At 41.3% G+C, this 25,222-nt stretch overlaps 2 protein-coding genes across 2 annotated transcripts in view; one reads left to right on the top strand and one right to left on the bottom strand.

Moving 5' to 3' along the window:
* Positions 1 to 5,597, bottom strand: part of kcnh3 (potassium voltage-gated channel, subfamily H (eag-related), member 3) — a 132,274-nt gene extending 126,677 nt beyond the window's left edge. The window contains exon 1 of the mRNA XM_086051662.1: positions 5,180 to 5,597. Within this exon, the coding sequence (XP_085907788.1) occupies positions 5,180 to 5,255 (76 nt within the window). The 5' untranslated portion in view covers positions 5,256 to 5,597. The remainder of the gene's footprint in view (positions 1 to 5,179) is intronic.
* Positions 5,598 to 6,663: 1,066 nt separating this feature from the next.
* On the top strand, positions 6,664 to 24,834 carry idh1 (isocitrate dehydrogenase (NADP(+)) 1). Its single transcript, XM_086051911.1, has 9 exons — positions 6,664 to 6,813; positions 10,185 to 10,314; positions 14,541 to 14,832; positions 16,324 to 16,426; positions 18,913 to 19,090; positions 20,164 to 20,315; positions 21,589 to 21,729; positions 21,809 to 21,971; positions 23,457 to 24,834. Exons 2-9 carry the CDS (start codon positions 10,193 to 10,195, stop codon positions 23,548 to 23,550), a joined length of 1,245 nt encoding a protein of 414 aa, XP_085908037.1. The 5' UTR covers positions 6,664 to 6,813; positions 10,185 to 10,192; the 3' UTR covers positions 23,551 to 24,834.
* Positions 24,835 to 25,222: the final 388 nt, after the last annotated feature.

Here is a 25,222-nt window from a genome sequence, read left to right as displayed (position 1 = left end):
TAGTTGGCATGAGAAAGTTGCTAGATGAAGTAGCATCCATTATTCAGCGTACATGCCCGCAGAGTTTGAGAGCGGAGACAATGGATTGGTTTTTCATTCCTTAAAACCTCACTTTATGTTTTTGATTATTTATGTATTCATACAAATTTTTCGGGGTTGTTAACAACACTCTTTTCGTGGCGTGTCAAATTTAGAAGACATATTCATTTTCATTTTACAGTAACTGTAAGGCTCTTCAGTAGCAGTAAACTAGCTTAATTGTCACTTTATGGAAAAGTATTGTGGGTGATTAAAATAAAGTGCATGTGCTGGTGAACAAAAGTCAAGAAAATGCAAGGTAATGGGTTATTTGCTCAAGTTTAATACCTCTGTTTAGTTTACTGTAAAGAGCAATTTAATTAGCTCAACGTAGACACAAGAATTTAGTAGGAAGTGGTACAAAACGTTAAACACTAAATCATGTTCAAACTAGATGACAGAGTCTTAAACTATGCCATTAATTCATCCTTCAATCTGTTGTTCAAATGTTTTAAAAATGCCACACTAATTATGGAGGAAGAACTAGCAAGAATTGTTTCTGTTGCACATTCGAGCTACATTCACTGTAAAAACGGTTCATATTAAATATGGAGATATATTCACCCCGTATCATCAAATCATTTTGGCCACTCATTGTGGCTCACTGCGAAAGTGACCTTTAAAATGTCTTTAAACGTTCTCTTTGAGTCACTTCAAAATACCTCTATCCCATAGGAAATCATTGAAATTGAATTAATATGGTCCAGCTAGGCCCTAGACATATTGATTCAATTTCAACTTTTGTAACTATTGACCCAAGAATCTAGGGTCAATAGTTACAATAGTTGTAAACACACCCACACACACGCAAACAGACCCCCACACCCACACACCCACACACACACACACACATGACTATGGAGGTAATCCTCAAAGTGTTCACTGAGGTTCTGGCATACTTGGATTTTTTATGAATTTGATGTCAGGGTTGTTCAACACTAGCAGTTCCATATGGCCTACAGCACATCCATTAATTTTGTCACATTACGGTACGTACACAATCCTTCTATTACATTTTTTATGAGAATAGCCTTATTCAATTGGTAAATGTCTTACATTCACCTTGTTTTAAAGACTGATGCACAATAATTAGTGAAAACAAACAAGTCATCTCTGTGTATTTCAATCAAGTTTTGCGTATGAGGTAGAAACTGCAGCTTGTGGCTCTGAACATGACAACATGATGTGCAGGGCACTCAGGCTCTAACTTGATTAAGCACCAAGTCAAGGCCCACTCAATTAATCGGAGCAATTGACTAGTGCAGTCCCACACAGCTGCTGCTGCCCAGGGAAGGAGCGCAGCAGCAACGAAGGCAAATGAACATTGATTAAGGCATGTGTATGGCGTTTCTGGGAAAGACTTTTCCATGCTCTCGCTTCCCAAATTGAATGAGTCTCACGTGTTCCCACATCCAAAATATCGATGTTAATGAGAATCCATGTGAATCTACTAATAGCCTCATTATGCTAAATATATGCAGTGAGCTATTAACCATTTCACACATTTTCTATTTGCAAGACTGTATTTTGTGCTGAAACACATACAATCAAATGGCATTGCACAAACCAGTGACTTATTCGGAAAACTGCGTCAGTGTCACTTGTATTTCCATCCTGCTGTTCAGATGCCTAATCAGCATCATGTGTTTATTTGATCCATCCATCCATTATCTATACCGCTTATCCTCACAAGGGTCGCGGGGCGTGCTGGAGCCTATCCCAGCTGTCTCGGGCAGTAGGCGGGGGGTGGGGGACACCCTGAATTGGTTGCCAGCCAATCGCAGGGCACACAGAGACAAACATCCACACTCACAATCACACCTAGGGGAAATTTAGAGTATCCAATCAACTTACCATGAATGTTTTTGGGATGTGGGAGGAAACCGGAGTACCCGGAGAAAACCCACGCAGGTACGGGGAGAACATGCAAACTCCACACAGGGAGGCCGTAGCCGGGATCGAACCCTCGACCTCTGAACTGTGAGGCGGACGTGCTAACCATTCGCCCACCGTGCCGCCATGTTTATTTGATAAGAAATACAAATATACACAACAATTTACAAATAAATACAACTCTTTCAGTAATTGGGTACCTCAAAAAAAGTATCATTTAGACATGTCATTTAATGTGGAAGTCAACCCAAACATATTTTTTTCAAGAATATGTTCCCAGCAGGCCCACTCGTTGAAACATGGCATTCTGATTAATTTTGCGTATTTGTAATATAAGTTAAGCAGCAAAATGCACTGATTTTTATCCATCTCTGGGCATCACAACTGCTCACAATGACCAATCACGGGTCAGATTTGGAAAACAGGTCGTTGTGAGCACTTGTGATGTCATTTTCAGTCGACAGAAGACAAAATGGCCGCCCCCACAGATGGCTAAAAACAAGTGGATTAACACTTATTCCACAAACACAATATTTATCAGAATGCTCTGTTTCAACTAGTGGGCTTGCATAGAATATATTCTTGAAAAAAAATGTTTGCGGTAACTTACCTTTAAGCTGCAGACATACTCAAAACGTAACACACCCGCCAACATAAAAGCTAACTTCAAAATAAAAGCCTGCTAAGGCAATTGCATTACATAAGCTTTTATTTGGAAGTTAGAGGCTAAGGTTTTACATTAGCGGCGTGTTAGGTTTTGAGTGTGTTTGCAGCTTCAGTCACATGTCTAAATGATGGTGCACACGCCAAATATCATTTTTTTTAAGGTACCCAATTACAGAAGGACTTGTATGAATATCACCAAAGGTAAGAGAGAAATAGAATTTTGAAGATGATGGTGATGATGATGATGCGTGACGATTAGCTTGACTTAACTTTTCAACATTTCAGCATGTCTTTTTGCAATTTGTATTCCCATTGCATAGTTGCTTCCACAATCAACACAACGCCATCATATTCAATTGCTAATTTAGGACATGTGTCCCATATTGTTTTTATTTTACCAATCACCACACTGTGCGTAAATGTGTATCTGTTGTTTTTATTCTATTTTATTTCTTTATTTGGTTTACGTTGCCTGCGTGTGACAACTGGAAATTATGTTCTCCACACCGATTGGTTGTCGCAGACGAGGGACCGACTGAGCCCACGTGGGTTGGCCAGATCCCCTTCGAAATACCGAGGGGAACTTAGTGACGGACTGACGATGCCCACCTCTGATATTACACACACACGCATGCGCACACACAAATGCAATCCAGTGGTTTTCATTTAGATGCAGAATTTCAGTTAAAGACACATGTGGCTTTCACCTTCCCACCAAAGGTTTGTCTTCTGGAAGGAATGTCACATCGTTTACAACCACACGGCAATGTGACACATAATGGAACAGCCCCTCCTCCACTTACCATGGCTAGTGCAGCAAGCCCCCTGCCCCCCATAATCAGCACCACCACCATCCCTATATACCGCACCCCCGTCCCATTTGACAGCCAAGAATAGGCCACAATGGATTCTTGACATCTGTGCAGTTAATTACAATAGCTGTCCACAGTGCTGCTGGAGAAGTGTAATTATTAGCACGTTGGCCGGGGGAGTGCCACTATAAGAGAGCCGAGCTTGACGTGACGGGGGCTGATCCACACAACCAGCGCTTGAGACACAAAGACGTGGTCCCCCGCCATCCTCCTTTCCTGCTACTGTTTGGTTCGTCTTGACAGTGTGTGTGTGTGTGTGTGTGTGTGTGTGTGTGTGTGTGTGTGTGTGTGTGTGTGGGTGTGTGTGTGTGAGTGTGTGTGTGTGCGTGTATGTGTGTGATGCAGGCAGTGGGTGGATGCATTTGTGCACTGTTTTCTTTTTATTCCCATGCAGACGACACCCTTATATTGGAGACAACAAGATGAAGAACTGCCTTTATCGTTCAACAATTAACTGTGAAGTGATGAACATCTCCACAGAGATGTATGAGGTTGAAACTTATCTTGCTGTCAGAGTGAGGAGAACAAAAGGACTGACGCACAAGGCTGCCTACAAGAAATGACAATGGCGGAAAATGTCAAATTTGCTTTGTGCAATATTTCAGTCTTTTTCCAAAACATTTTCCCTGAGGTACTCCCCTCTACATTGTGTTGTGATTCGTATTTCAGATGGAAATTGGGGTGCTGTTGTGCACAACCATGAACATGGCATACAGTATGGAAAAAAGTAATGGGACATTCTGCTCACCCACTTCACATTCTTCCTACAAGGACAAGGGTTGGGTTTCCAACTGTCCGAAAATGAATGGACTTAAAACGTTTCCCTGAGGAACTCCACAGACAATTGTGTCTAATTGTATAATCACACATACGTTTATATGTAGCTCACTGAGTTTTTTTTTTAAGTATCAAGATATTTAGACATTACACCTGCATGAAGTAAAAAAGGGTAATTTTAAGATTAGCTCTAATCTGTACCCCAAATTTTTTTGATGGGTTTCATCAGCACCAAACTCATCCAAGCATCTCTCTATGGACCCTGCTTTGTGCACTGGAGAACAGAAAAGAGACATTGCAAACTGTCCCCAAAAAGTTGGGACTGGAACATGCAAACTATTAAAACTAAGATTTCTAGTTAAATCCCTGATTTATTAGTAATTGATTATTAGGAGGGGGCCATTTTCAGATAAACCGATTGCTTGCACATAAATTCTATTGGACATGAAGAAGAAGAGTAGCTGGCTGTTATCTTTGCAAGCATTCACACACGCTCCACAAATATTCAGTGTGAAGGGACAGAAGAAGAGAGCCCAAATGCAATATAAGCACCTCACACCCGCCCACCTGCCCAGCATGGGTTTGAGCACACAGGGAATGCTCATTGCATCTGCCCAAAGGCAAAATAAAATCCCGAGCAAAAACTGCAAGTAAAACGCCTCAGCAAACACCAGGCTTCATTTACATCACAACCTTAGAAAACCTTGAATTGCATGTTTCATTCTCAACGTACCACTGCAGTATTTGAATAATTCCGCCAACCACTCATGAATGAATGGACCAGTGTGCATTCATAATCTTGAAGGTACTGTGGCATTTTTATGTATGGAGAAATGAAAGAAAATGCATGAACTAACTAACTTATATTCATAGAATATCTCATCAGTACTCACGGGTGCCATCGAATCGTGTGGCGATGGTGTCCAGAAAGGTGTTCTGCGGGGCCAGTAGCCCTCTCATCACCGGCATCCTGCTCCGGGTCGACTGGGTCCTTCTGACTCGGCGCCCCGCGGCGCCGCTGGACTCCTCCTCCCGCTGCTCAGACCCAAAGCTCGGCAGGAAGCGGGAGGTGCCCGGTGCGCATCCCAGCCCCTGTAGGAGCGCACCGATCCGAGAAACGCGTGGCGGATCCACCTTGACACCGCGGGGGCTGTGACCATAATCGAGCCCAAGACAGAGAGCGAACTGGAGGTTAAGTGTGAGGGGTTAGTCAATGCGCACCTTCCAGCTGAGCGGTGCGCAAAGGTGAGCGTGTTTTTACGCGCAAAAAAACAAAGCAGGAGAGAAGCAGCAAACAATAGATGGATGGACTGTGACTTTGTGGTGCTGATGGTGTGTGAGTGAATCTTATAGCGACAAGCTCCTCCTTATCCACCCCCTCTCTCGTTCTCCCTCTCGCTCCTTTCTCCCCCCTCTCGGTCTCCCTCCTTCTGCCTGTTGGTTATCAAGAGAGAGCAGATGTCGAGTCACATGACGCCTGTAAGGTCCTGATGATGTGGTCCTCTTTCAAAGTGGAGGTGGGAGACAACAAAGAACCGCCGGTTCATTTTCTCATCTTAGTTGCTTTGTGTTATAAAATAAACCAAATCAAAATAACTAAATGATAGCCAGGTGCGTTATTGCGCGCTCATCCTTTCTGGAACAAAAGAGTGTGCATTTAAGACAGTTTGATGTATGTGTGGTGTGGAAAAAAACTATAATGTCTACATACTTGCTCACCATCATTTAATAAATCGTACTGCGTAGATCGTATTACATCACCGTGAGCACGTTTGGGGTTTCTATGTGTTGTATGCGGGCGCAGTCTCTGTAAAGTCAAGTGTTTAAAAATAGTACAAAACGATGTAGGCAAATAATCGTGGATATATAAAACGATACACCTGCCGCTTTCTTGCCACACTCCTCTCCACATGGCTGCATGAAAGAGAAAATTAAAAAAAACATTTAACGGTGAGCTACCGACATCTAGTGGTTGAAAAGATACACACATGGAATTCTTTTTTAAATGTATGAACTTATGTATTCGAAAAATTACATTATTGTATGGAAACTGTTTTAGCTGCGTAATCGTATTTTAGCAAATATTTTTTTATTCGAGATCAAATTTCTAATAGTATTATCAGTTATTTTAATCATATATAATTAAACTAATAAAGGTACATTAAATAATATCCATAAGTCCATCCATTTTGAACCGCTCATAATAACAAAAATTAAATATACAGTACAGTACTAAGCTTTTTTTTCTTATTTGTATATCCATAGACCTACATTTACCACTATAGACTATACTATAGTTTGGAAACGCGGACCGCGTCGACGCGCCCATTGAGTCGTACGGTCGCGTCTGATTGGCTCTTAACCTTTTTTCCTCTTCTCTAATTGGTTGATGTTTTATCAACCAAGTCGGTGACTTCGATACAGCCTAGCTGTTTCTCCTTCCTCGAAACTGTCGCAAGCACTCCCGGCTCGGCACAATTGTGGGAATTGAACCGCCATCTTCATCCACCTTTACCTGCAAAATAAGGTAAGAGTAGGCATCATTTTCTGTTCCGTCTTCGTGGCGGACTGTCAAGCAGTAGGAAGGACGGTATCGTCACTTCCATTGTTCGTTTGTGTTGTTCAAGCGCTCAGCAAACCAAGTGAAGCTAATGTGGCCATTTAATTTTTGTACGAGGATTTACAATTAAAGGCAAAAAAGAAGGATTTTTCCCCCTAAACCGGCATATCGTGTGTAGGAAGGTCCTTGTCGTGTTTTGATGTGTTGACGTAGTTTGCCTCCAGCTAACAGATTGCTCGTCCTCTTCTGATTGCACTGTACTTCCTGTTTGAGTGTTTCTCCTATCAGATCAGATCATGCTCGGGACTGCTATAACTTTCACAAATGAATCAGTCATCATTTAAAAGCTTCTATTCGTGAGGAATTGTTCTTATGGGAACAGCTGTTGCCAAATATCATTCAAATAAGACATTGTAGCATCTTTTAATGTGAACACTCAGAAGTCTAGATAAAGTTTAAATAATTTTTCGGCAATCTTTTGTTTTGTTTTCTTTTTTGCTGTCTTAATTATCCAAGCTGGGATTCAATGCTGAGTCACGCCGAGTGAGCCACCCCTGTATCACAGTATGAATGAACACATTCACCGAGGTACAACTTCCACAGCCCCTCCCACTGTCACTACTTGTCTATGGCTGCGTCCAATACGTTCGTGTTTTAGCCAGGGGCGGATCTACATTCTAGCCAGTGGGGTGGGCCTCCACCCCTTCTCGTTATCTGGCCACCCAGCAGACCTTTCTGTTATTTTCACCTGGATGCAGTGTTCTTAGACCCCATGATACTCTGCCACTAATAAATTGTAGTAACTGCATATGTAAAGAATAAGTTTGTGGAGAGACATTCCCCAGGCCTTTCTTTAGGCGAGGAGCAGGGAGTGGACATGTTTCTGACTTCAAAGGGATTATAGATATGAAAGGATGACTGTGTAAACAGTCACTTTTGGTGTGGAGAGTAAATGGGACGCAACTTACCGTCGCCTCCTCGTCTAATCATTTACCTGATTCAATTTGAACCGGGGATCACAAACTGCTTCTTTAACATCTGCATTCATCCACAATTGGCATATGTGCCCCAAAATATTTTCGGGGACAGGGAGCGGTATTGGGGGTGCGGACGGCCCTTTCTTGAAGTTTATGCCCTCTCTATCCAATGAGAATGCCCTTCAACATGAGCATTCAGACATTATTGTTGGCAGCCAACAGATTCTCGTCATAGGGCTTGTAGTTGACTCCAGAGAACAGCGTGCCCAAAATACAGTAATAGTTTTTCAGGCCTCGACTTCGTTTACAAGCTACAGCTCACTTTTTGTGAGGTTACTCTTTTTTTTTCCATTTTGTGACTCATATCTTGATAATCTGATTATTTGGTCATGTAGAGTGAGGAATTCCCACCAGTTGACCCTGTTAGATCAATTTGAATATTTCTTTGGGGCCATGGAGTGGGAGGAGTCTGGCATTCCAGTAATTCCGCATTGATTGAGATGTATGAAAGGAATGCACTTAGATTCATGCATATACACAGATTCATAAATCTGCCTTTTTTTTTTGAGAGAGGGGTCTGGCTGCAGCCACCATTCCCAGCGCACTCTCCCCAGACCACCGTCAGCCCGGAAACGTTGTCCTTTATTGCACGCTTAAGAGACGCTCATTTGAACACACGTGAAAGAAAATGATAACTGACTACTTAATACTTCAAAAAATGTTAACCTTTATCAAAATGACTGGATGTGACTGAATTTTCCGCAATTCTTTTTTTTGCCATTTGTACATGTCCCCACCACGTTATTCGGCTGTAAAGGACAACTTGAGCATTGAAAGCCAAAGCTGCTGAACCTCTTTTTCGCAGCTACTGTATATTTTATTGACTATACAGTGAGCCGTATTGAATTTCAATGTTTAGCTGGAAAAGCATGTCCTTTCATTGAGGGTGTTCATCAAAAATGCTCACTAGAAAGAGCTATTGCTGTAGTAATTCAGCATGGAAAAGTGTCAGAGCTACGTGGTGAAATTGTTTCATGTGAAATTCGTCTGACTAGACAATTGTCGTAACTTTATTTGCCATATGTAGATGCATCATCGTGGGAGAGGACAAGCTGCGGAAAGCAGTTTGTCGATTGATTGGACTATAAGAAAGAAATCTTGGAGCTCTTCAAGTTTTTCTTTCATGATAGGGATAGAATGTTGAAATTTTGTTAAAGTAAAGCTTGTACTACATTAAAAATGTCAACTGGCATGCTGTGTTATTGCATTTTGAAATAAAGCACCTTTTTATTCACAGAGGAAATAGTGCTGAATTTGAACACATTCCTTTGTAGCTTTTTAGGAAATTGAAAAATAAACCCCAACATTCATAATTTGAGGTTGCTACAAATCTATGTCTGATTCCAAAATCCTTAAAAACTTGAACGGCATAGACAGAGGGTATATTATTTTACATTTGAAGCTATATATTTATAGTATTCATATTAAGAGTAGGGTGGCACGGTGGTCGACTGTTTAGCACATCCGCCTCACAGTTCAGAGGTCGTAGGTTTGATCCCGGCTCCGGCCTCCCTGTGTGGAGTTTGCATGTTCTCCCCGTGCCTGCGTGGGTTTTCTCCGGGTACTCCGGTTTCCTCCCACATTCCAAAAACATGCATGGTAGGTTGATTGGACACTCTAAATTGCCCCTATGTGTGATTGTGAGTGCGGATGTTTGTTTGTCTCTGTGTGCCCTGCAATTGGCTAGCAACCAATTCAGGATGTCCACCGACTACTGCCCGAAGACAGCTGGGATAGGCTCCACCACGCTCGTGACCCTTGTGAGGAGAAGCGGTATAGATAATGGATGGATGGATATTAAGAGTAATTTAGAAAGATGCCATTATGCCTTTTTTTCTTTTTAAATGTATATTAATACATTTTATTTTGTAAATATATGTTTGTATTAAGATTAAATGTGAAAGTGTGAAGACCTTTTTTTTTTTTAATTTTAAACTATATATTAATATATATAACCATTAAATTATATGTTTATATTAAGTCAATTTCAAAGAGAGGAGATATACTTGTTTTTTTGTTTTGTTTTTGCCAAATATGTATCATATTTTTATTAAGAGTACATTTTGCCCAGCGTTTTATTAAAACGATGGAAGGCAGTTTTATTTTGAAACCGGAAATGGAACGCAATTTTATTTTGAAAGTATTCAATGACCGTATGTCCACGCTGTCGGTAGTGGAGCTGCTGAGAATGGTGGCTGCAGCCAAACTCTCTTGGATTTGTTTTTGTGCATATGACACGTTTTGGCCGTACGCACATAAGGCCTCAGATTCAATGTGTTTGTATTGTATGTGTGTTTACAGGATAACCAATGGCTGCCAAAATCAAAGCCGGTTCTGTGGTGGAGATGCAGGGTGACGAAATGACCCGTGTCATTTGGGAGCTCATCAAGCAGAAGCTCATCTTCCCCTACCTGGAACTTGATTTGCACAGGTAACCTCATAGACTACAGGGTACGGGGGTGGGCGATATGGGCTAAAAAAAAAAAAGGCAATATTTTTTTTTAAAAACTCTTAACAATACTTTGACAATATTCTACCAAAAATATTATAAATCTGCCTTTGATTCACAGGATAATTATGGATTTGTGAACAATAGCTTTTGTTTATATTTTAAATTGCGTCATACATCTTTGGCATAACATTGTACAATGATATTGCACAGCAATATTTAACAATGACGAACTTAAAGCAAATGAGAATCATGAGGTCGAACGAACTGCCCAAGGAGATCAGAGACAGAATTGTGGCATGGCACAGATCTAGCCAAGCTTACAAAATAATTTCTGCAGCACTCAAGGTTTGTAAGAGCACAGTGGCCTCCATAATCCTCAAATGGAAGAAGTTTGGGAGGACCATAACCCTTCCTAGACCTGGCCGTCCAGCCAAACCGAGCAATCCTGGAAGAAAAGCCTTGGTGAGAGAGGTAAAGAAGAAGCCAAAGGTCAAGTCGGGGCTTTATGGCACAGTGGCCCGACGGAAGCCTTTCCTCAGTGCAAGACACATGAAAGCCCGCATAGAGTTTGCAAAAAACACATGAAGGACTCCTAGACTATGAGAAATAAGATTCTCTGGTCTAATGCAGCCAAGATTGAACTTTTTGGTGTCAATTCTAAGCGGTATGTGTAGAGAAAAACAGGCACTGCTCATCACCTGCCCAATATAGTCCCTACAGTGAAACATGGTGGTGTTTTTTTTAGTCTTTGCTCACAAACGTTTGTTAAATTATTACCCAAACTTAAGCTTGTCAAAACACTTGTCATTGAGATGGCTGTTTATTGTCATAATACACACATACATTTAATGGTTGCAGAAATTGTAAGCACCGTTGTGAAAAAAAAAAGCTCACTGTGTCACGTACGCACATTCCTTGACGACTTTGCAACCCATCTGACATAGGATGTCTAAAGAATTTTGAGGCGATAATGTTCACACATGCCTTTGCAATCCAGAGCACAAACACAACATACATGTCAAACCTGATCTTGTTTGATGAAATTTTCCTTCTACCTGCTATTTTCAACATCAAATCATGGGCATCACATCACAATGTTGTGGCCTTTTAATGGAGAAAGTAGGTGAAAGGTCATGGCTGTTCGTGCAACCAGTTGGAGCTTAATGCCTTTTCTTCATGCAGCATTTCAGGTTTTGCATGAGTACAATTAGCAGAGAAGTGAGGTCATTTTCTTTTTTAAACAATTTACTGAGGTCAGTGTTGACACAATCTTTCAGAAAAGCTGCACGATTAAACGCGTGAAAATGAAATACAGAGAAATAAATATAAAGCAGGAAAAAAACAAAGATAGAAAAAAGTTATGCTACAACATGCTAGGGGCAAAAAAGTTTATAGGAACACCTTTAAATTACTGCAAATCTCCATTGTTTTCAGATACTTTTGTTTATTAGAATATTTAATAGAACGAATGTACTGTCTAAATTCGTTATAAAAGGCAGTAAGGCATGGCTTTCTTTCACGGAATTTACAACAATGAATGTGATATGTTGGCATTAGTACCAAAAGATTTCTCAGGTAATATTTTTACTATTACTTTTTTCTATGATATGTTCAAAAAAACAATACATTTTTCCAAGCGATTTTGACATCCATTTCAATAATATGAATAAAATCACGCAATTTGTCCCATAATGAACTAACAAATGGACACTACCAAAATAAATGAACAACAGCTTCAAGACATTCATCACAAAAGCTGCAATTCACATTAATATCTTTCTTACATCTCTTGCTTATTTAAGCAATTTAGCTTATTTAAGCAGAAGCAATCAAATACTTCTATTGACAATTCCGGGCTTACGTCAAAATGATGTCACAAGTTAAGATGGCAGTCATATCATTGAAAACAAATTCTTTTTATACGTTTACATAGATATGGATGCAAGCTGTTTAAATCCTAAAATATGTAGGAAAGAAAACAGCACATTTTATCACACTCGAGAACGAGTCTTACCACTTAAGAAGTGCTCACTGCAAAGCACCGCGGTCTTGGTTTGCTTCCATTCCGAACCGTCCAGTTCCACTCCGTTTACCCACTTTCTCAGAAGTTCAGGGTCCACACAATAATATGGAATGATAATTTAGTTTCCATCATGTTATGGTTGGACTAGCCAACTACACAACATCCAGGCATACATTTCTTTATATGCCAGTCACAGACAAAAGTAATACAATACAGTGGGTTCTTTTCACGGACTAAGGCGCGTTGCATCGTGAAATGCTCGGATGTTCAGAATTGTGCTGTAATACTAAGACCATCAAATCAGACACCCTCAACGCCTCGGCTGCGCCTAGAAATTCTGTCCATAAAGGTTGTGAACAGAATTGGGGACAAAAGGGTAGCCTTGGCGTAGTCCAGGCCTCACTGTAAATGATTCCAGCTAACTGGCAATGTGGACCCAACGCTGGCACCGGTCGTACAGGGCTCAAACAGCCCATATTAGGGCTTCTGATATCCTATACTTCCGTAGAAACCTTGCACAAGATCCCCCAGGAGACACAGTCAAATGCCTTCTGCAAGTCCCCAAAGCACATGTAGACTGGTTGGGCGAACTAGTCCTCGCGGGTGTAGAGCTGGTCCACTGTTCCATGGTCAGGAAGAAAACCACAATGCTCCTCCTGAATCAGAGATTTGACTTGCCGACGGACCCTCCTCATCAAAACCCCTGAATAGACCTTACTAGGGAGGCTGAGGAGGCTGATTCCTCTGTAGTTGGAACACCCCCCCCCCCCCCACGCCCCCTTCTTAAAAAGGGGGACCACCACCCCGGTCTGCCAATCCTGTAGCACCGTCCCCGATGTCCATGCGATGTTATAGAGGCGTGTCAACCAGGACAGCCCCACAGCACGGAGAGGAGTCCTTCAGCTTGATGGCATCCCTTACTGCCAGCAGGGTCCTCTTAATCATGCACTTCCAGGTCTCACTGCCGTTGCCCACGTGAGGAATGGAAGTCCTCCAGTAGAATAAGGGAATCCCCAGGGGGAATGCTATCCAGCACGCCCTCCAAGGACTCCGAAAATGGGTACTCAGGGTTTGGTGCATAGGCAGAAATAAGAGACCCATCCCCCTACCCGAAGGCAGAGGCACCTGCTTTGCAGCTCTCACCTTGGGCAGCTCCAAAGTGGAAGAGAGTCCAACTCCTCTCGAGAGGACTGGTACCAGAGCCCAAGCTGTGTGTAGACTGACTAGTCGGAAATTCTCTACCTTGTGCACCAGCTCAGGCTCCTTTCCTGCGAGAGAGGTGACATTCCTTGACCCTCGAGCTAGCTTCTGTAGCTGGGATTGAACTGCCTTTGCCCGCTGCGCAGCTCACTACGCACCCGACCCCTTTGGCCCCTCCCACAGGTGGGGAGCCCATGGGAAAGGGGACCCATGTTGCCTTTTTGGTTGTGCCCAGCCAGGCCCCAAGGTCCAGGCAACCGAAATGCGGCCCAAAATTTACACTCTTCATAGGGGGTCGTTTGAAACGTTCTTTGTATGGTCCCTCACCTAGGACCTGTTTGCCATGGGTGAGCCTGCCTTGGGCATAAAGCCCCAGACAACTTAAATCCTAGAATCAATGTTACGCACAAACCCCTCCACCACGGTAAGGTGATGGCTCATGGAGGGGTTTAAAAAACATTTTATCCAAATTTCCATCCCATTATTCGAAAACAGGTAATTATTTCAAAATCACAGTGCAAAAAATGCACAAACATATATCATGATTCATTTACAGGTTTGGTCTGTAATGTGCAGTATTGAGAACAGGGGGAAGGGACGCTACACTGTATACAGGCTAGTGTCTAGTTGGCTGCATGCTGCAAAGTGCGAGCCGCGAGTGATCGTTTTTTTGATCACTAATGAATGGCATTGATCGACATACTGTATGCCGACCATGTACTTTTCCACGGAAATCGGCCGATCACGATCTGTGGCCGATTGATCGGAGTACCACTAATGGTTCTTGATCCCACATCACCCAGAGAATGGTGGGAGGTCTTAATGCTTTTTTTTGTAACTCTTTGTGATTTAAGGATCGTTGTAAAAACTTTGTCATTGATACACAGAACTTTTCAGAAATGCAAAGAAACAAAACCTCCCAATTTTACTCTATCATTTTCATGTCATGTGAAAAAAAAAACATTTCTCTCTACCTACCAAGTTATGACCTTGGAATGGAGAACCGGGACGCTACGGACGACCGGGTGACAGTGGATGCAGCTGAGGCGGTGCGGCGCTACAGCGTGGGCATCAAGTGTGCCACCATCACGCCGGATGAGAAGCGTGTGGAGGAGTTCAAACTGAAGCAGATGTGGCGCTCGCCCAACGGGACCATTCGGAACATACTGGGTGGCACCGTCTTCAGGGAAGCCATCATCTGCCGGAACATTCCCCGCCTGGTTCCCGGCTGGGTCAAGCCCATCATCATTGGCAGGCATGCCCATGGAGATCAGGTGGATAGTAGCATTGAGTTTGGCTGTCACGAGTGATCACATCTTTTAAAAAATAGTTATTGAACACAAAATCAACCACCTCCCATTTTATTACATTCTATACGCACCCTCAATAAGTGAAAATCCATGATATGGATGGGCCGTATACAATTTTAAGATTAAAACAGTCTTCCTCCTCCCACATGGTTTCAGCACTTCTCATTGCACACAAACATAAATTAAAACACACTTTTTAAAGATTCCTTAGCATCTGTTCTCACTCTGTCACTGTCAAGAAACGGAGACTGTCGTAGAACATCACTTTGAGTAAACTGCATGTTTGTCACTCCCAGTTGAAGTTCATTATGAAACAGACACATAAAACAGAATTAAACATTGCATGTTTAACACCAAAATGTTCAGTCAAACCATATACAGTGAACCCCCTATTATTCACGGGTGATAGGTACTGGGCCAGCCCCTGAATAGTGAAAGAAATTTGGGGAGGAGTTGTAGGCCCTGGGCAGCTGCCTGCCTCGTGCCCAAGCTCAACATGGATTGGCTCCAAGTAAACCGTGACCCAAATCAGGAGTGGTGCTCCCGAAAGTGAATGAATGGATTAATTGTTTTAATTTGTTTTCTGCCTTTTTGTGCGCAGAAAATACATCACAGTTTAACTAGGAACATAATCTTGTAATTTCTACTGTGTGACAATGTTGATTTAACATATTGAGGTTCTCAGTTTCTCCCACATGTGCTCTTAAACATGTTAATTACATTTTATAACCTTCAGCGAAGAGGGTCACGACAAGAACAGATCAGCCATACTTTGTGTTAATGAATTTAGAATTGTATTGCAAAAATATATCACTGATGTCGGGTTGAAACCTCCTATGTCCCAATGTGTTACATTTATTATTATTTTCACAAAACTAGACTCTTGGTTAGTCCACACTTGTGGGTGTTATTTTTACAAGTTATTGACCAATCTAAAGTGTTTAATTACTCACTTTGTATTACAGTATCTAGCAGCACACTGCAATGTCAAAAATACTTATCTGGTCTTATTTATTGATAGAATTAGAAAAAAACAGCCTTGTTTCGATTGGAAATTGTTCCTGCATTGACAGTGAAAAACTGTGGGGCTGGAGGGCGGCGGTGAAAGTTCTCAGTTTCGCTTAATGTATAACAAGCTGTTTACTGTCTCTCTCACCAATTTGTGGTTAGCTCAGGAGACGTACAGTAAAAAGATTACATTTCATAAGTTGGCCTTTGGACCATCATGTTCTGGCCCGCAGGCCAAAGTCAACAGCACTCTGGCCGCAGAGCAAGAACTATTTCTAGGTGAAGTGTCATGCGGTAGAAAGTTGCGTAATGTCTATGAAAAGCTCTTTTGTACCTCTTCCATCAAACAGACTTTTACAGCCCTGCTGGTTCTTTACTTTACATGTTACTTTGTTTGAGTCATGTATTTCTAAAGTATTAAAAATGTCTTCAATGTATTTCCCACAGTACAAAGCCACCGACTTTGTGGTTCCCGGGCCGGGCAAAGTGGAGATGATCTACACACCCGTAAGGGGCGAGCAGGTCAAGTTCGTCGTCCACAATTTTGAAGGTATGCACAGGGGAAGTTTACCAAAATGTTTCTGTCACTTTCTGTGACATCCCAGTTGCTCAGGGCTCAGGTCACGACCAATCACGGCTAACCTGTCTTCTGAAGCTGAGCCATGATTGGTCGTTATCCGAGCCCTAAGCAACTGTGATGTCATTTCTAGTCGACAGTAAGTGGCAAAATAGCCGCCCCCTGACAAAAACGGGTCGATTTTACTGCTTAAGACTTATTCCACAAACAATATTAATCAGAATACCATTTTTCGACTTTTGATTTTTCTGATCAAAATAGTTTTTAAAAAGTAATATAGTACAATAACTTACAAAACCCAATAGAGCTCTGGACATTAGCGTCAGGCATCCCACAATGCCCTGCGCCAAATGCAAACATAGCCATTTTGGCAGAGTAGAAAACTTGTTCCCAATTTGAGGAAATGCCTCCCTTTGGCATTGGTAGACAGTTGTTGTGTGCACCAGGGTGTCAAAACACGAGGTGGCAAAAGAAGGAGCGAGCATTCTACAGGCTACCAAAAGAAAAGAACCAATTAAGTCGTAGCGCCGACGTTTGGGCAGACGGCTCCTCCGACCCGCGGGTCGCTCTCCAGCCCCGCGGTTGCCGCAAGCGAGCGCCCCATCTGGTGCGCCCGTTTTACAGGGAGACCAAGACGTCAACCACCATGGCGGGGGATGCGGACGAGCGTGTGCACGCACGCGTGCCCGACAGTCAGCCCAGCCCTGGCTCCTAGGCAAGTAGCAACCTGGTTGATCCTGCCAGTATGCTTGTCTAAAACTAAAAGATTTGAATCTTTTAGACAAGCAAGTCCACACGGCCCGTCACCTAAACTTTGTAACCTTCTTCGTATGGTCGCAAGGACTGACCAGTGTAGTGGTATCTGCCCTCGTAATAGTTGAAAAAGTACTCTTGGTGAAAGTTGAAAAAGCACTCGTAGTGAATCTGTGATATCCAACCTGTCCAGCTTGTACATGTATCTCAGTATGTCCTTTTCATCAAGGTGAGATATAAATTCATTTTGACAGAATGTTGACTGTTAAAACGCCACTACTACGGCCCCGTCAGCTGAGATGCGTAAACAAATGCACGCGGGGATCAGTCACGTGATGTCCGGAGTCCAGGTGTATGATTGGTCTGCAGATGCCGTAATTATATGATTGACTGATAAATAAACGAATGGAAGAATGATGTGGAATTTAATGCCCTCCGATAAGGCCCGCAGAATGGGATTCTTTGTCAAATTTGCAGCTGTGAAGTGACTGACAAAGTTCAACAAGTGGCAGAATAATATGAAACTATTAAGACTTTCAAGAGACTGTTATTGCGGCCTCGGCACTGCACAGAAACGCCTGTTGGTTGGTGAACTCATACCAAGAATACAAAGTGAACGACAGGTAAACGATAGGCCCTTGAGTATCGTAGGTCCCTTTGCTTCAGCCCAGGTAAGCCTGTTGGTAAAGGCAGGCCTGCATACAGTGGAGATTTACAAGTCACTGGTACTAAAGAATTGCTAAATAATTCAAACTAATATGCAGTGGATCTGTGATTGGCTGGCAACCAGTTCAGGGTGTACCCATGTGTCTGCAGCTTGCTCTGATGAAAGTCGATTCACATTGAGCAGAAATGATGTTGGAGACGTCAAAAGGAGAGCGCTACGCATCAGCCACTGTTGTCACCGGACGAGCTTTTGGTGGTGGCGGTGTTAAACTGTGGGCAGGTTTGTCCAGTCGGTACAGAACAGCCCTACGCTTTGTGAATGGTTCAGTGACAAGCCCGTACAACCTGAATAACATCATGAAGCCAGTGATTGTTCCCCTACATGAACAACACAGGCTTAATTTCATCTTCATTGATGACAATGCTCCAGCTCATCGACGTCGCATCATCGGGGTACGGCTGTTGGAGACTAATGAACAACAAATGGAATGGCCTGCACTTTCTCCAGACCTGAATCTATTGAAAACATGTGGGGTCAGCTGGGTCTCCATGTCCAGGCTCAAAACTGTGCACCCCAGAATCTCAATGATCTTAGGGCTGCTCTTCAAGAAGAGTGAGATGCCATGCCGCAGCAGTCCATCGGTGGACTTGTGAAAAGCATGAGACGTCGTTGTCAAGCTGTAATTGATGCTCAACAGCACATGACGAATTATTGAGACGTTGATTTTTTTTGTTGTGGTGTACCCACCATTGTTGTTCACTTTTCTTTCAATGAATTGTTTGGGATGAGGAAATCACCAGTGCATCCTTCTACTTAAATGTCCCACTTTCATGATATGATATCACTGTAACGTGAACTTTTTAAATTTTCCATAAATTTCACCTGAAAGCCAAATATTCCTATCTTTTTGTGAGTAGTATACATTTCTGCCCTTTTTGTTTTTAATTGTATGAATAATTTTGGTAATGGGTGCCCTTTTTTGTACGGTGAGCACCTGAAAAAAGAAGTGCCTTTCTATAATGTGTATATTTGTGTGTAGGCACTGGCGGCGTGGCATTGGGGATGTATAATACGGACAAGTCCATCAGGGACTTTGCTCACAGCTCCTTCCAGATGGCTCTGGTTAAATGCTGGCCTCTCTACCTCAGCACCAAGAACACCATCTTGAAGAAGTATGATGGACGATTCAAAGACATTTTCCAGGAGATCTATGAGAAGTATGCCCCTACATTCACATACAAACACTCACACATTTCTCCTTCATAGTATACAGTGGAAATTCCCAAGCCAAACACGATAAATGTGGTACAGCGCAAAATACAAGACATAGAGCTTCATGAACATAAAACTGTAGTTCAAACCATCACTAGCAAATCTCATGAGACAGCATATCAGAAAGCATCTAAAGCAGGGGTTGGCAACCCGCGGTCTCCTGAGCTGCATGTGGCTCTTTGTGACTTTGGAAAAGAAATCATGAGTGTTTAATTTCAGATTATTTGTATTTTATTTCATTTTTCAAATATAATTCTTCATTTGACAATCATGGTGCTCTTATGACATTCAAACATTTGTATTTATTTATACAATTTTTGGGCACTCAAAATGTGCGTGACGGACGCAGATGTGTGACACCTGGCACCAAGATTCATTGAGCGACTGGTAGGTGGGTAAACACAACTTTGCACGCTTCTGAGTGTACACAAGATAAAATGATGACGGAACAAAGAAGCAGATGTCAATTGTGGTTCGCTGCAGGTGGCTCATTTCAGTTCCACGAATACAATGTGAACTCAAATAGACATTGACTGTTTCATTTGAAGGTGATCTTAAACCAAGATTGTTTTTACTGAGTTCAAAAGGTTTTATTACAAACAGAAAAAACATTTCATGATCTATGTAGCAGCTTATTGATTTTTAATGGCAGCAACACATTTGTTTATACATACAGTTAAAAAAAAATAAATAAATGCAGTGTTATCCTCACTTTTGATTTCAAAAGGGTTTTGTCTCTCCTGGTGAAATCGTTCTCTATGTGAGGACAGTCCAAATGGCTCTTTGAGTATTTCAAATTGCTGACCAATAATCTAAATAATAAACTCGACAAGTATGTTTTGCCTTTTCTTCTACTTTTTTTTCTGTGATGCCATCACAAAAGTATAGCACTGACAGAAATAAATGTAAAATAAATAAATATTTTATGCTTATTTGCTTAATTGTTTAATTGACTGCATTATTTCCTCAGGGGAAAAAATGGTTTAAATACACATTCACACTCCTACTTACTCAACAGGGAATACCGTGCTCAGTTTGAGGCCAAAGGTATCTGGTACGAGCACCGCCTGATTGACGACATGGTGGCCCAGGCCATGAAGTCGGACGGGGGCTTCATTTGGGCCTGCAAGAACTACGATGGCGATGTACAATCCGACTCTGTGGCTCAAGGTTGGTACAGTTGTCCATTGGTCCGTAAATAGCAAAACAAATCTGAAATGCAGCAACAGGGCTTTTCAGTTTTTAGATTACAGTTCCCTGGGCACGATGACCAGTGTGTTGAAAAAAAAATGCATGTGTTAACATGGAGAGTTCCTTTCACTATTAGGTGGTGCTGTGACTAATTGAATAAATGAACATATACTGTAGATTTCTTCAGGGTAGCACTTCATCGCATACCAATTTTGCTGAACATTAACCTCACAGAACCGTGTTTTTGTGAGAATACTGAAATGCATTTACACATACTGTTCTGCACCACTATTATTTGCCTCCGTTTTTGACATTGCACCCCATCCAAATGTCTCAACCTCTAAAAACCATTCAAACTTGCAAATATTCACAAAATATGTTATCCACATTCCCCAACTTCCCATCTCACAATTCCACACAGCACAAAAAAAACAAAACATTTAAGTGAATGAGACGTTCCACCAAAACATGTTCCTCATCATTCGCATTCCACCTCATTCGGGATATCTCAGGAACTAATTTTCACAATCTCAAAATTCCATTTTTCATTTTGAGCCATGTCGTGAAAAGCGAAAATCCACAAGTCGTTCATGCTAAAAAACAAAACAAAAGAAGATGTTTTTTTTCTCCCCGGGCAACGTTCCCATGCAAATATTTTACATAATCCTTCCACATTTCTCACCCAACTCATATCATTTCAAGTTTAGTTCAGCTCATTCAAGCCATTTATACAGAGCTATTAAAACACACCCGAAATACCAGAAATTTTCACAGCAAACTTCCCAAATTTAAAGATGTTTTACATATTTGTTTTCTTCTTCCACACATATCAACGGAGAAAAAAATGTCCAACTTCAAATTGTGCAACTCACTCAGGACACATACCACATTGCCCAAATTCCCAAATTATGAGAGGTTTTACATATTACCCCCTTTCGATTACAATCATTAAAACTTCAAGTCTCAAATTTCACCAATTCATTAATTACACAGCATTCAGTTCGGCATCAGCTTCCCCATTCACACGCAATTGCGACAGAAATTGCACTCTCTAGTTTGAATTTCATGTTGCATGGCGATCATTACACCTCTTCCACATCCAATGGCATCCATATCATCATCCGTGCGTCTAAAGTTTCACAATTGAATGCAATTGTGTGAAGTCAATAGTATGAGTTTATCCAAATAAGGTCTCCGTTACATTGATTTGTAAAAGTGCAAACATGAAGTATCAGGCCTTTCTTGCTTTTAGGCTACGGCTCCTTGGGTATGATGACCAGTGTGCTGATCTGTCCCGATGGACGGACCGTGGAGTCTGAGGCGGCGCACGGCACAGTGACGCGCCACTACAGGCAACACCAGCAGGGAAAAGAAACCTCCACCAACCCCATAGGTAGTGCACATCAGCGATAATCCGAATGTGGATGTTCTGTTTGTGTGTGAGAATGATTGTGGCATCTTGTTCCTCACAGCCTCCATCTTTGCGTGGACGCGGGGCCTCCTTCATCGGGCGAAGCTAGACAGCAACGTGGAGCTGCGCGTGTTCTCGGAAGCGCTCGAGGCTGTTTGCGTTGAGACCATCGAGGCGGGCTTCATGACCAAGGATTTGGCCATCTGCATCAAGGGACTGCCAAAGTTAGTCTTGTTAACAAAATGTCACAATGTGGTGGTACTGAGAATCTTTAGCTAAATAGAGAGATGGACAGATAGATCACCATGAACAAAATATTAGAGGTATTCAGCTATCAGGTGAAATTTCAGAATGAACCTAAAATGCACTACAGTGGCCCTTCCCTATTCGTGGAGGATCGGGACTCGACTACTAATTACAATTAGTGATTATAACTTGTTAGAATTGCCTATATTAATTAATAAACCAGTTTAAACCAGTGGTCCCCAACCACCAGTCCACAGCAATTTGGAGCCAAGTCCTTGTTTAGTCCTAGTTTGGCAAAACTATCGTGGGAAAAAGCAGACATGGACACCGCCGTCTTAACTGTCCACTCCCGCTGAGTGTCAACCTCAAATCTAAAACTCCTGCTCTGACATTTGTGATTGTATGAGTGAGTCGGGGGTTGGAAGCAGAGCGAGTGAACTACCTCCCCAAAATCCTGATTTGCTATTTGTGTTGACGTCTCTGAACAAGTTCCGAATTGATTCATATCTTTTGCACTTTTCAAAAAAAAAACACGTTGTAAAGTGTGAATTGTTATTGCACATCCATTACAGTAGGTGGCAGTGGTGCTCTCATTGTCCAAGTGTTCGCAGGGATTATTAGCTCCAGTGTGTCGGGTTTTTTGCACTGAGCATGCACACACACAGCACAAAGCAGGAAATATGGAGTGCAGTGAAGAAACCCTCAAGAGATATCATGGAAAAATATTTAACAGGGATGATGAAATGAAAGGCGGAGAGTGACTTAAAAAAAAAAAAAAATGTTATTAAAATTATTCTTTGTTTTAAGTTGGTCTATATTCAAATTCAAATTCAGCTTTATTTGTATAGTACTTTATCATACAAAACTTCAACTCAAGACAACAAACAAAAGACCCCAACAAACACACCTACCCATCGGAATAAGAGCTGTTAAAAAATGCTGCGACATATATTTGACATGGCATATTTCTTTCTTTTTCCTTTTTTTTTTTGTTTTCTTTAATGTTAATAAGGATACAATATTGTGCAGCGGTTCACTTAAAACATGTTTAGAGACAAATGAACATTTCAAGTCGCAGCAGAGAGTTGGGGGGTGCAAAATATTTTCTCCAGGGGGTGACAAGAGAAAATAATTGAGAAGCAGTACGCTAAGATCAGTGGCCACTTCTCCCTGAGAACATCCTGTATGAAGCTTCTCAATGGCAAAGTAATATTGATCAATTGTTAAGCGTTGTCTTGATCGTATGATGTCAAAACGTGAACAGCATGATGACCAGGAAATGTATTTGGTTGATTGATGAATCCAACGCCTGATGTGAATTCTGCCGTTTGGCTCCATTATTGTTGGGTGATAGTCAGTCTTTCCTATAGTAGGAATTGTTGTTCTGTCTAAATAGGCATTGGCCAGGTAGCTTCTCAATCAAAACCTGATCAGTTTTCCCACAAATCTTCCTCTGCTTACAGCGTGACCCGTGCTGACTACCTGAACACCTTTGAGTTCCTGGACAAGCTGGCAGAGAACCTGAAGGCCAAGATGGCCAATCAACCCAAGCTGTGATGCACATGAATGCATAGCGAGCACACACACTCACACTCATACACACGCAGATGACGCTGCTGCTGCTGCTGGAGGCTTGCCAGTCACACGCAAGCAGGAAAGACCCGGCCCTCATGTCCAGTAGGCCTTTGGACTACAAATACATTCATTACTTCAAACAGGAAGAGTGAGTGGACTGAACTGTACTCGAATGATGTACGAATACACAAAAAGTATTGTTTGATTGTCCAATATGAAACATGTAACTCCAAATTTTGTGAGTTGTTTTTTTAATTAGAAAAACACCAAAATCTTTTTGTGGTTTTGACAAAAATTTAAAATGTGGAGCCCCATGCTTTTTATTGCACGGTAGACTGACAAGCTCAAATCAAATTTACTTTTACTAATTCTATTAAATAATGAAGTGTTTCTATTTCTCTTGAAAGTTTAATTCATTTACAAAAGTCTCCGTATTACTTTTAGTGTTGTCTTTTGCATCTTTGTAACAATATCCTGCCATTGAATATAAAATGTCCATCTCACTTTTTTTGTTTCATTTTAAAGGGACACTGTGTAGAATGTTTTGATTTTTCAATGTTTATTCATTTTGAAAACCACTATTAATTTCAATAATATGCAAACAAATATGTTCTATCACATCAATGTGAATTTTAAAAAAATTATATATAAATAGGTCTAGTAGTTGTTAATTAAATGACATAGGGCACACCTCCCCTACAGGAGCCATGTTTCACTGCCATCTTTCGCTGCCATCTTTCTGCTACGGTTACCCAAAGGAGAAAAACTTGGCGAACGTAGTTCCTCAACGTCATGACTACAGCATGTGTAACAAATACAATGCACTTACTTCGTCACTTGAGGGAATACTGGAAGAGGTTTGCGATGACATTTTGCTTGCACTACTGCTGAAGAAATTGGTGGTCGGCTTGTGACATGCTCTCTCTGAGGCTCTGTAGTGTTTGTGCTTCAAAATGCTTGCGCTTCAAATTTAGGTCGTTGCATTCTATTAGTTCACCACAATGTCCCTTTAAAAAAAACAAAACGTTTTTTTATTTCCATGTAAGATTAGTTTACAGTGTTTGTCATTCCTATTCTGTCCAATGAATTGTTCATTTGCACCAGTGTTTTAGGAAAACAGCTGATACTAAGAACATTTTTGGGGTATTGAAATGAACCAGATTACACCATAATTTCAATTTTAATGGTAGTTAGAACAACATAGTGCATTGTATTTAAGTGAAGATTTACTTAAAAACTATTAAATAAATTCAACATTTTATCTCATTTTATGTATTATTTTTATTCTTCCACTATTGCAGCTGCCAACCTTTATAAGAACACTTTTTGAATATCTGTTTTACTTTTATACTTTTATTTTAAACCTAATATACATTTTTGTGAGTTATAATACACATTTATATATATATATATATATATATATATATATATATATATATATATATATATATGGCTAAAGTAACCACTGATTTCACAAAATTATGATAGGACAATGTAAGTTTTAAAAAAAAAAGTAAAACAATATTGTTGAGTAAATAAACACTTCACAAGCATCTTAAATTTGCCACATAATACTGGATTGCTGGTAAAAGTTGGTTGCATGCTAGAGCTGGATAACGAACCGGATAAAATAAAAAGATAGAAACGTTGATGA

This window comes from Filicampus tigris, chromosome 14, assembly GCF_054856515.1.
Source record: "Filicampus tigris isolate MCC_2025a chromosome 14, RoL_Ftig_1.0, whole genome shotgun sequence".
In the NCBI taxonomy this organism is placed as follows: domain Eukaryota; kingdom Metazoa; phylum Chordata; class Actinopteri; order Syngnathiformes; family Syngnathidae; genus Filicampus; species Filicampus tigris.
This window is presented reverse-complemented; position numbering and strand designations above follow the sequence as displayed.

Coding starts and splice junctions, on each gene's coding strand:
- idh1 (XM_086051911.1), top strand. CDS start 10,193: ATGGCTGCCAAAATCAAAGCCGGTTCTGTGGTGGAGATGCAGGGTGAC. Junction 14,833..16,323: donor GGCATGCCCATGGAGATCAG/GTGGATAGTAGC, acceptor TATTTCCCACAG/TACAAAGCCACCGACTTTGT. Junction 16,427..18,912: donor CGTCGTCCACAATTTTGAAG/GTATGCACAGGG, acceptor ATTTGTGTGTAG/GCACTGGCGGCGTGGCATTG.